Source organism: Canis aureus, chromosome 21 (assembly GCF_053574225.1).
Source record: "Canis aureus isolate CA01 chromosome 21, VMU_Caureus_v.1.0, whole genome shotgun sequence".
In the NCBI taxonomy this organism is placed as follows: Eukaryota; Metazoa; Chordata; class Mammalia; order Carnivora; family Canidae; genus Canis; species Canis aureus.
This window is the reverse complement of record NC_135631.1, coordinates 4,804,769-4,816,642: the sequence shown is the minus strand read 5'-3', so window position 1 is coordinate 4,816,642 and position 11,874 is coordinate 4,804,769. Positions and strand designations below refer to the sequence as shown.

The window sequence follows — 11,874 nt, the reverse complement described above, 5'->3', positions numbered from 1 at the left end:
GGTGGCCACCTCTGGCATTTTATAGCACTCCGTACCTCTTAAGATACCTTTATTCTGTTATGCTGACAGGAAAACCACACATAATCACCCTGGAAGGAAGGTAGGATCAGTTGCTTTTCCACAGATGAGGAAACTGAGGTACAGAAAGTTAGTGACATGAGGTCCCACAGGCTAGAGAGTGACAGAAGTGGGACAGGAGCCCAGAGTTATGGGCTGAGTTCAGGGAAGAGGGGCTGAGACATGGGGATCATTTTCCTATTTCTCCATGTCCTGCCTCTTGCTCCCCAGAACCTCTTCTCCCCAGCCCTGCCATCTTTAATGCTTTACCTGGCCCTGCCAGTCAGCAGTGTTGACAAGGATGACATTTTCTGGGAGGGCTGCATCTGATACAAGGATCTGATTCAGTTGGTCATATACCACCTTTCTTGGAATCTGCAAGGACAGAAGTGCCTGTCAGACAGCCCCCAGGGAGCTTGAGGGTAGGGAACGATACACTAGGTTAGAGAATCTCTGGAGCAGGGGTATTCAGAGAAAACAAATACTAGGAATTTCTGGAGGAGATCCAGTATCCCACTGGCCAGAGCAAAATGGAAAGGAGGATAAAGAGTAAGCAGAGAGTCCTTAGAGAACACATGCAGACACCAGGAACAAAGGCACAGCAGTTGTCCTGACAAAGGGAGGGGAGATGAAACTAGAAAGGTAGTCAGTATCCTTGAAGGGTAATGAGACAGCATGAAGAACCAGGAGAGGACGGGGGAGGTAGCAGTTAGCAGGTGCTCACAGAAATGAAAATGAGGGCAGTGGGGAGAGAACCAAGGAGTACAGCAGTGAGTGCTGTGTGGGGAGCCCCACTGTCGCATGGAACAAAAGGTGCTTTAGGAACAGTGATTAGCAAGAAGGACGACACCTCGCCCCAGGCACAGGCTATTCTGGTCTCCAGTTCATTTTCAGCTATGTAAGAGCGTCAAACTCAGGAAGCTACGCTGACACAAACTTTCTTCTTGATGGTATTATTTATCAGGTAAATGAACAGGCTTCCTCTTAATTCTAGAGGAAGAGTAGTTGTGTGAGGTATGTCAGTTTAGAAAGGTTCCTTCTCCAAGCCCCCAGTACATTCACTGGCCTCCAGAAAAACGTAATTCCTGAGGTCCGGTTTCATCTGCTTCTCCAGCCTACTCTTAGATCTTTCTTTCTTTTTCTTTTCTTTTTTTTTTTCTATTAGGTCTTTCAATCAAAATATTTTAATAGTATTGATTTCCCAGCTTGAAATCACAATCACTGGCCCACAGTAGAGCTTAAGGTATCTGAGCCCAGGTGAATGATGTTCAATGAGATGTTGATGGTTGCTGTCCTCTAGAACAACTGATTCACCGCACAATCTCCAGACTGATGTCTGATGGAGGCAGAACAAACAAGGTGTGGAAATGCCACTTGGGGCTGATGGCAGGCTGTAACAATGCTGCTGTTTCTCACTCCCTCCTCTGCTCCCTAAAGATCAGCACCAAAGCGAATTCCACGCTAGTAGTAATAACACATTAGACTTCTCTGATTTAGATCTGTCTTCAAGACACACTTCAAACCATTCCTCCTTTCCTCTCTGCCTAACTGCCCAAGGAAGATGACCAAACAGAAGTCAAGGTCTAGGGATGTTCAGAGGGTCCCTACCTTGAGGGGCAATGGGGTACCTGTGTGCTGTGGCCCAAGTCGGGGGACCGCTCACTGTCAGAGCTGTTGGTTCTCTCACTCAGGGGCTTGGAGAGCTGCCGCTCCTTCAGGGGCGTGCTCCTCTTCTGTCGGGGTGTGTGCACCCCATCCATTTTGCTGCCAGAGATGTGGAAAGGAGGTAGTTAAGTAGCCCCTGTGACCCCAAGGCCATTGCTAGTCTCACTCTTTCATAGGCCACAAGCCTCTGCTAAATATGGTCACAGCCTCACACTATCTGCTTGGGTTCTTTAATTCTACCCCATGTTTTAGAATTTTCTTCCAATCTTGAGTACCTGGGAGAAGCAGAACCTTGGAGATCCGTTTTACTGGACTTCATGGGAGTTTTGACCTTCTCTGGCACAACCAGACTTGTGCTCACATCTCCAAACATGTCCTGGTCAGTGATTTCCTGCCATGGAGGAAAGGAAACAGCAAGGGTTACTTCCCTGTCAATGACCACCTAGGAGCCTCATGGGTCCTGAAGGGGCCTATCACCATCACAGAGAAAGTCAGTCACTTGCTCTCTTTTCCTCAGAAGCACATGGTTCTGCAGCTTACCCAATGTGGAAGATTTCCACATTGTGGAAAGTTTAATTTAACTGAGTATACCCACTGTGCTGGGCACAAGTTTAACTTAACTGAGTATACCTACTGTGCTGGGTACTGTCTCTTGCTATTCTATCTGTCCTCTGCATTTATGAGCTATGTGTCAACACACAAACCTGGATTGATGATCTGGACTCTTTAGGTAGGAAGGAGAATTTTAATCAGGAAGTGACATGATTGGAATTTCATTTTGAAATGACCTCTGTGCAGTATGAACCAAAGTTGGGCAAGAGTGGAAGCTGGGTTTTCAGATTGCTGGTGAACTATAACGTGCAAATGGAAAGCAAGTTTTATTTATTTATTTATTTATTTTTTGGACAGCAAGTTTTAAATTAACCTCGTATCAAGCCTAACGTATGGTTATATACCAGATCTTTAATGTAGCATTATTTATTATAGAAAACATAAGTCTGAAATCATTCTTTCTTGGACTCCATTCAACCACCAGGTCTCACTTGAGGCTAATGCATTGTACATCCCCAGATGGTATGTGGTTAAGGTTCTCTGCTCCATCCCACCCATGGCTAACCTCCAATAATATATTCTGAGAGGCCCAGTTTAGACGTCCCCCTCCAGTCAGAATCACTGTCCTTCACTGGGCCTTCACAGAGCCTCTGCACCAGGTGTGCACAGATTGGCTTTCCTCCTGCAGAGAGGCATCTTGACGGCAGAGACCATGGCGTTCTCACCTTTGCATCTTCATTGCTCAGTACTAGAGCTGCCCAGGAAATGTGTGAGGAGTCAATGTCTAAATTTGGCACCTCAGGCAATTCATTCCATTTCTTTAGGGCTTGGCCTGCCCTCCTGGGCAGCTCCACAATCTTAGCGGAAGGACTTGACCAATAATCATTTAGAAATTTAACATGTAGGCTGCCTGCTCATTCTAGGAGCCACATTGGAGGAAGGAATGGTTTTTCAGGGGAAGATGCTGGTTATCATCTCTCAGAAGTAAATAAGGGTGACAGATAGTGAGAAGTTATCTAAATTAGCATTTAATCAGATCTAATTAAAGAACAGAATGGGGAAATTTCTGGTTTGCTAATTTGGGGAATGATCTGGTCTTCAGGGTAGGTTACATTTCATGGGTAAGGATTCCAGGAGAAAAGAGAACACAGGACATTCACAAGTCTACAGATGTAAGCAAAATTCCCAGGGTGGTCCTGAAGGTCTTTTGGCTTTTTTTCTAAAGGCACAAAAACTATGTTAGACAAGGGACTGAGCGGCACATACCAGAGTATCTGTTTCAGTCAAGCTGTCATCTTGATTTTTAATCCAAGCAGATTTGACTTTTTCTAGAGCAGCCAATTCCATCTGCAAAAATTATAATAATTAGTCATCACCAATCCAAATAACTACCATTCTAACTGGTTTTCTAGGTCCCTAAGAAGCTTAAAATACTTCCACTTAGTTTGAAGACCTCATAAAATCTTTGGAATTTTCATCTTATAAGGAGCATGTTTTTGTGAAAACCAAGTACCACAAGGGTCAGTTATTTCTGTAATTGTTAAATCTGTAACACAGTGAGATGCAGAACCCAGCAGTTCTGACTCTCACAAGATGTTACAGGTAAGAGAAGCTCAAAGTTTAGACAGCTTTATATGGGATCCACAAGGTCTCTGACTCTGGATGCAGTAAACACCCTTACCCAGGATGGACATTTGGGGCCTCTTCTGCTTGTCAGAAGTTGCTAAGAAGAAGGGAGAATCTTTGACTTTGAGACTAAGGACATCCGTGGTAGCCAAATTTATCTTGCTTGGTAGAAAGGTCTACAAAACCCTCAAAACAAATGAATATACTAAGCAAAAAGATACCCAATGCTAGGCCATTGAAGTGTGAATTAATCTCTTTGTTTCCAACTCTTACTAGTATTTCTTATAAACATTAAAAATTTACTTTGTAAATACCGATACATAGAGCTAGATTTTTCGGTTTTGCTAATATTGTTTCTGGCTCTGCAGATGTCAATGTCAAAGTCAGGGGAATTTGAGGGTTGTGGGTCTTAGATGTAGGGAAGGTATTAGCTTTGGTGAATCTATTTGGAGACCAGGGAGTCAGGAAAGATCAAAGATATCCTACTTCTTCCTAATCACTCAATGTCCTTCCTTTGAGTAAATTAAGTAGTACTGAGAAGCACTGGGCTTATAAGTACAAGGGATCACTTGGCAAATTCATGAACAAGCAAAACAAAAGTAGGCCCTCTGTCATATTCTACACCATGGTTTTTTCACCTTAGCCCTGTTGACATTTTGGGCCAGATCCTTCTTTGTTGTGGGAGATGTGTCCTGTGCACAGCAGGATGTTAAACAGCATCCCTGGCCTCTATGCATTAGATGCCAGCAGCAGCACTGCCCCTGCCAGGTGTGATAATTAAAATGTCTCTAGTCATTGCCAGTGCCAAATATTCCTTGGGAAGGAGGCAAAAATCACCCCTGGTAGAAAACCACTGCCCTAAACCATCTACAAGATTAAACCAACATACTTTATCCAGACCTTATGACTCCAGATCTTGAGATGGTTTACCTCATATTACATAGCTAGTTCATTTCACATTATCTATATGAATAACCAATGTTAACAGAGTCCAGAATTGTGGGAAAGTCTCAGTCAGATCTAAGACTGAAGATGGGGGCACATCGGTGGCTCAGTAAGTTAAGCTCCGACTCTTGATTTTGGCTCAGATCATGCATGTTTTCAGAGTCATGAGGTCATGATCTCAGAGTTGTGAAATGGAGTCCTGCATCGAGCCCTGTGTCATTTTTTTTTTATTTTTATTTTATTAGAGCCCTGTGTCAAGCTCTGTACTCAGTGAGGAGTCTGCCTGAGAGTCTTTCCCTCCCTCCATTCCACCCTACCTCCACACAGAGGCATGCTTTTTCTCTCTCTCTCAAATAAATAAATAAATCGTTAAAAAAGACTGAAGATGATTTCACTCAATTTTGGATCTCAGTATGACAAATGAATTAAACAGACTTGAGAGAATGAATTGGGTAATAACACTATTTTGTTGGAGGGTTTTATTTATTTATTTATTTATTTATTTTAAAGATTTTATTTATTTATTCATGATAGTCACAGAGAGAGAGAGAGAGAGGCAGAGACACAGGCAGAGGGAGAAGCAGGCTCCATGCACCAGGAGCCCGATGTGGGATTCGATCCCGGGTCTCCAGGATCGCGCCCTGGGCCAAAGGCAGGCGCCAAACCGCTGCGCCACCCAGGGATCCCTGTTGGAGGGTTTTAAAGTAGTATGTCCTGTTGTCAAGTCCTGTGACAGAACTGTTTCCATGGTAAAGTTGCAACAACTTTCACTTGGATTGGGGTTAGAGGGAACCTGCTGGCTATTTACTGACTCTACCAGATGTTCCAAACAATCCCATTAGAAGCAAACTCCCAATTCTCCAATTTCTATTTCTACAAATACGAAGGGCTTCTCTCACCCCAGAACACCAGCTGTGCAGTAGCTGTGTCTAATTGTGTAGTACTGGAGGCAGATGCTAGCAGTCTAAGGCACTCTACTCTGCCCATGGGGTGATGCTGCAGGAGGAAGGGAAAGTGCCCCTATGCGGGCGAGGGGGAGCAGAGTGGGGTAGTATTTTAGGCTATCATTTTTATGAAGTCTGTAGTCTGTAGTCTGTAACACCATTATTTATTGTGCAATGGAACAACTTTTAGCAGCAGGCAGTCTTGGCTGAAGGGCTTTATCTCTTGACCTCCCTAACTGAAGCATTGTCAAAGCCTATTGCTATCAACTTGGAAAACTAAATTATCTTGCTACTATGTGCTCAGTCTTGGGAAAACTCAACAATGCTAATAATTTTTAAAAATTATTTGACAGAGAAAAAGAGAGAGAGAGAGCATACTTGAACAAGCATGGGCAGAGAGGGAGGGAGAGAATTCCAAGCAGACTATGCCCTGAGTGTGGAGCTCCATTGGGGGCTCGATCTTCTGACTCTGAGATCATGACCTCAGCTGAAAGCTTAACCAACTGAGCCAACCAGATGCCCCAACAGCTGTAATAATTTGTATCAGCAGAAATTCCTTCTGATTCCAGTGATAAACTGAATCCTCTGAAATTTGGGGAAAAAAGATTAAGAAAAATAAATAACAACACTAAGAAATCAGAGAGAGAGACAGACAGAGAGAGAGAGAGAGAATAAAAATTGGATAGCATGTGCACACCTGCCTACATATGCACAATCTTAGTATTTTTTCCCTAACATATTTGGAAGTTCTCTGTGTAAAAGCATAGCCTCGCTTTGTAGTTCCCGAAGTGCCTTTCATACTAAAGGATTCCAAAGTTCCACATCCACATCAAGACATATGGGGCTCTTCAAAATAGAAATATCACAGAGAATCAGCTAGGCAAGTTTGAAATCTAGCCAACAGAACCAGGATTTGAAGAACTCACTAAAAAGACATCTAGATTCTAGCAATTTCAGGAGACCAGAACTGAAAGGGTTTTAACAGACTATAATGAGAAGAGCAATAGCAGCTTCCGTTCACTGCATGCTTTCCATGTAATAAATCAATCCATCTATCAATCAAGCACCACACTAGAGGACTGACTTGCATTCTCTCATTGTATCTTCACACTGCCTTACAAGGCATGTGCTTTTTATAGGTACTTTATAGATAAGGAAATGAAGGCCTGGCAACTGCCCCAGATCACTCAGTCAGTGAAATGATGGAGTCAAGATTCAAACTCAGAAGTTGACTCCAGGGGATGCCTGGGTGGCTCAGCGGTTGAGCGCCTGCCTTCAGCCCAGGATGTGATCCTGGGGTCCCGGGATCGAGTCCCGCATCGGGCTCCCTGTGTGGAGCCTGCTACTCTCTGCTTAGGTCTCTGCCTCTCTCTCTCTGTGTCTCTCATGAATAAATAAATAAAATCTTTAAAAAAAAAAAAAAAAAGAAGTCTGACTCCAGAGAACATGCTCTCGGCCCAGTCCCGTCTTGAAATGAATGTTATGTGTGGACAGGGACCCTTATGCCATCATATTGTAAAGACTGATACTCAATTGATTTTTGAGCTAACTGGGCTGCTATGCCAACTCTAAGGCACTTGAGGCTCAGAGCTTTGGTGGTTTTCCCCTCTAAATCATGTTAGCCATGTAACTGAGACTAAAGTAGAACTTACAGACCCGTTCTGTCAACCCAGAAATACCTTCATTAGTATAAAACACTGTATCACTTTAATAACAATGATCCCTAGCCTTTACTGAGCATTCATTATATATTAATAATTTAACTGCATTTTATTACAATACTCCTCGTTCTGCATTCCTAGGACACTATGAAATATATTTCTCCTTCATCCAGGTCCCAGGTTGCTCTCTAGAAGAGTCATCCCTTATATTTATATTTAAGAAGGAATCTAGCTGTAGTGGTCAATGATCTGTCCACGTGGACACTGACAATTCAGCAGGGCCATTCAGCAAGCAGCCCTTTGAGAAAGAACAGCTGCAAGCCACATAAACAGTAGGGTGAGGCCTCAGGTCTGGATCAGACTGCAGGGTCTACAAGTAGCATGTCAGAGGCTTCTCTGTTGGAGGGATTCTGCTCGTGGACCACAGTTTTCTTTTCTTTTTCTTAAGATTTATTTATTTATTCATGAGAGACACAGACTGAGAGAGAGAAACAGAGACATAGGCAGAGGGAGAAGCAGGCTCCTCGCAGGGAGCCTGATGCGGGACTCAATCCTGGATCCCGGGATCATGACCTGAGCCTAAGGTAGGCACCCAACCACTGAGCCACCCAGATGTCCCTGCAGTTTTCTATCCCACATTTCCTCACTAATACCACCTGCTGCCTCTGTCCTAGGGCCAGACAGTGCTCACTGTGCACTTTATTTTTTTTTTAATTTTTTTTTTTTTTTTTTTATTTATCCATGATAGTCACACAGAGAGAGAGAGAGAGAGAGGCAGAGACACAGGCAGAGGGAGAAGCAGGCTCCATGCACCGGGAGCCCGACGTGGGATTCGATCCCGGGTCTCCAGGATCGCGCCCTGGGCCAAAGGCAGGCACCAAACCGCTGCGCCACCCAGGGATCCCTGTGCACTTTATTTTTAAAAAGATTTTATTTATTTATTCATGAGAGGTACAGACAGAGGCAGAGACACAGGCAGAGGGAGAAGCAGGCTCCATGCAGGAAGCCTGATGTGGGACTCAATCCCGGGATTTTGAGATCACGCCCTGAGTCAAAGGCAGACGTTCAACCACTGAGCCACCCAGGCGTCCCTCACTGTGTGTGCACTTTAAAACCAGGAAGAGGGGGATGCCTGGGTAGCTCAGTGGTTGGGCGTCTGCCTTTGGCTCAGGGCCTGATCCTGGAGTCCGAGGATCGAGTCCCACATTGGGCTCCCCATATAGAGCCTGCTTCTCCCTCTGCCTATGTCTCTGCCTCTGTGTGTCTCTCATGAATAAATAAATAAAATCTAATAAATAAATAAATAAATAAAACCAGGAGGGATCCCTGGGTGGCGCAGCGGTTTAGCGCCTGCCTTTGGCCCAGGGCGTGATCCTGGAGACCTGGGATCAAATCCCACGTCGGGCTCCCGGTGCATGGAGCCTGCTTCTCCCTCTGCCTGTGTCTCTGCCTCCCTCTCTGTGTCTCTCATGAATAAATAAATAAAATCTTTAAAAAAAATAAAAAATAAAAAAAAAAAATAAATAAAACCAGGAAGAGGGATAAGGTGGGAGGCAGCCCCACCTGGTGGCAGCGAGCAGTAAGGCAGCCCATGAGCCGACCCATGAGCTACCAGAGTCTGCAGACACCTGCCTGGGACAGGGGGCCGCCCATGTGCAGACACAGTGCTTTTCAGGGGATGGAGTGCCTCACATGCTTCACGTATCATTTCTTCACAATTAATACCTATTTGCAAGGTCAGTTTTGTATGCCCTTTGTTAGAGTGTAAAGAACACGAGGACTTAAAGGATTCAGTTTCTGGGCTTGAAACAGTAAACCATAAACACTAAAACACTAAAATCATGCACATCTTCCCTTTAGTTGTAAATGAGGGGAACAATAGCTTCGCAGGGTCTGACGTAGATGCAGCATCTGCCCAGGCTCTAACAGCTGATCCACTGCGAGGGAGAGCCTTCCCAAGCAGGGACAGAGCATCACCCAGGATCATGTTGCGCTCTTGTGGTCCTACAGGAGACAACTCTTTCCTCTTGATCACCAGGCAAAATGGAAACCTGCCTGCTAAATTCCTAATTCTTTGAGGGCACTGTCCCCCTCTATGAATAAAGACTAGGTAGTGTCTCTGAACAGACCCTGTGGGCTTCCTGCTCCTTGTTGTTCTTTCTCTACCTGGAAAGCAGAATTGCAGGATGCCACACTCCCAGCTACCATGTGACAGACGATGAAGGAGAAATTTGAAGTACTATGCATTCTGAGGGGGAAAGCTCCAAGTCATGGCAGGAACTGACCAAAAAAGAATATCCAAATAGCCACAGCAATGCCCATAAGGAGAACTAAGCTCCCAGCTAGGACTTTGATTAGGATACCCAAAGTTGAAACAAGATGAGACTGCTCTTCTGAGGTCACAAGATGAGCCAAGAGCAGAGTGCCCAGAGGGTTAAGCCCCAACAGTTCCCTGGTCCCTCTACCCGACCCCCATAGCCATTGGTCTTGCTCACAGGGCTGGTGGTGTCTTTGCCGAGGCTGCCCTTGCTGTTGAGGCTGCCAATCTCCGTCTGTGAGCTGGACTGCGACATCCCCTCAAAGAAGGGCCTGCAGCGAAGAAGCACAGCCAGGGTCAGTGGCCACCAGGGCTCAGAGCAGCAGCTCATGGAGAGCTGGGTAGTGATGGTGTTCAAGATAGATTGACAACCCGGGCGTGAAGGATGCCCACTGAGGAAGGGCACAGCAGAGGGTGGACAAGCAGGACCTGGACCATAGGACTCCAGACTATCAGGACTTTTGTCAGCTAGAGGCAAAAACAGTGATCTTTATCCAGACAGCTGGAGGTTCAACAAGGGTGAGGAGCCAAGACACCTTGATGATGGAGGGGAAGTAGGGGAAGGGGTCTAGGAGATTGGTTTGGCTTAGAAAGGAGAGATGCAGGGAGTAAATTTGGTAGAGCAGGTTTGGCCCTCACTTGAGCTTGGGCTTTGGAGTGCTAAGGATGCTCTCTGTCTCCTCCATTTCAGGGCCACTGTCGCTGGGATTATACATTTCCAGACTATCATACAGTTCATCCAAGTCCTCTTCCACTTCTCGTATCTGCTCTCGGGATACATGTTCCAGCCCAAAACCCACCTGTAGGGGAAAAAAAATCTTTGAGTTTGGGGTTACCTCTATTAACAACTATGGTAGATGTGCAACTCTTTCCTCCTAGACAGGTACCAACTGGCCTTCTTAACTAGTTAATCCTCCTTAAGAGATAGGCCATAACTTCACACTCATTGGGGTGATCTTGGTGTCCTTTCTGTGATTCAATCTTGAGAGCAGGGGTGTGGTGAGGCCAGCTTTCCTTTTCAGGGCCTCCCTACCACTCCACACTGTGTGGACATGGCATGAGGAAGAAAAGCCGAAGTGCTAATGTACCTCCGCCAAAGAACAGGTCCAAGAAAACCCAGAAGACTGTGACCCTGTGCAGCCTGGTTCTGTTTTCCTGAGGAGCTCACAGAAGGACAAAGAAACCTCTAACCAGTTTTCCTCTCCATCTCTTTTCCAGTATACTGAGAAGAGAAGCCTGTGAAAACTGGCACCAGGTGGGTCAGAGCCCAGGGAGGACACTGCCTCTCTATTAAAGGCCAATTTTTGGTTACTTAAAGGCTGACCACTGAGGTCAGGCTGATGTGCACAATGTTCCCCTTCTGACAGGAGGGAAAATTAAACAACAATGGGATTTATTACTAATACTCCATACCAGGGGGGCGGAGTATTAGTAAGCTAATACTATAGCTAAGTATAACCACGTTACCCCTATCTCCCGGTACCGTGAAACCTTGGGTGATACATGAAAAGCCTTTCTTTCTCCTCTCAAGGAGTTTAAAGTCCTTTTTTAAGCTATTCTCTCACTTGGGGGGGGGGGTCCCGCAATCCTGACTCCCAGTGGCAGGAAAGAGTGCACCCCAGGAACGAGGGTGAAACTCAGGGAATTCTACTCACCATCAACCTCGGGAGTAAGGGGTCGTACCTCATCTGAAACTTTAAACCGCTTCAGGAGGGCCACAAACTTCTGTTTGATGTTAGGTTGCTGTAGGAACAGATCACACAAAAGTTCTCAAACAATACCCACCTGTGGATAGTGATCAAATTAGGTCAAGAGAGTGATCCAGAGCCTACTTTTGTAAGGAATCGTGGGAGGACACGAAGACAGAAAAAACAGCCTTTACCCTCTGGCATGTAAAACCCACCAGGGAAGCAGGCACGTGCATGGTTAACACCAGAGCAGTTCCCAGGGCTGTGGGCATAGATAGAAGGAGGAGGTCTCATCCCTCCCTAGGGCCCTCTGCTACCCATGCAGTTCCAGCTCATCCCATTCTCCAGTCCTTCAGAACCACAGTACAGCTTAGTGATTTCCACCTGCATATATGCACAGGCATCTCAAGCCCAGCATT

The 11,874-nt window shown here is 45.5% G+C and overlaps 1 protein-coding gene across 1 annotated transcript in view; it reads right to left on the bottom strand.

Moving 5' to 3' along the window:
- PACS1 (phosphofurin acidic cluster sorting protein 1) overlaps positions 1-11,874 on the bottom strand; it is a 141,163-nt gene that overhangs the window by 12,291 nt on the left and 116,998 nt on the right. The window contains exons 8-14 of the mRNA XM_077862489.1: positions 11,451-11,510; positions 10,407-10,567; positions 9,946-10,039; positions 3,541-3,621; positions 1,998-2,113; positions 1,686-1,821; positions 328-432 (exon numbers count right to left, since the gene is read on the bottom strand). Of these exons, the coding sequence (XP_077718615.1) occupies positions 328-432; positions 1,686-1,821; positions 1,998-2,113; positions 3,541-3,621; positions 9,946-10,039; positions 10,407-10,567; positions 11,451-11,510 (753 nt within the window). The remainder of the gene's footprint in view (positions 1-327; positions 433-1,685; positions 1,822-1,997; positions 2,114-3,540; positions 3,622-9,945; positions 10,040-10,406; positions 10,568-11,450; positions 11,511-11,874) is intronic.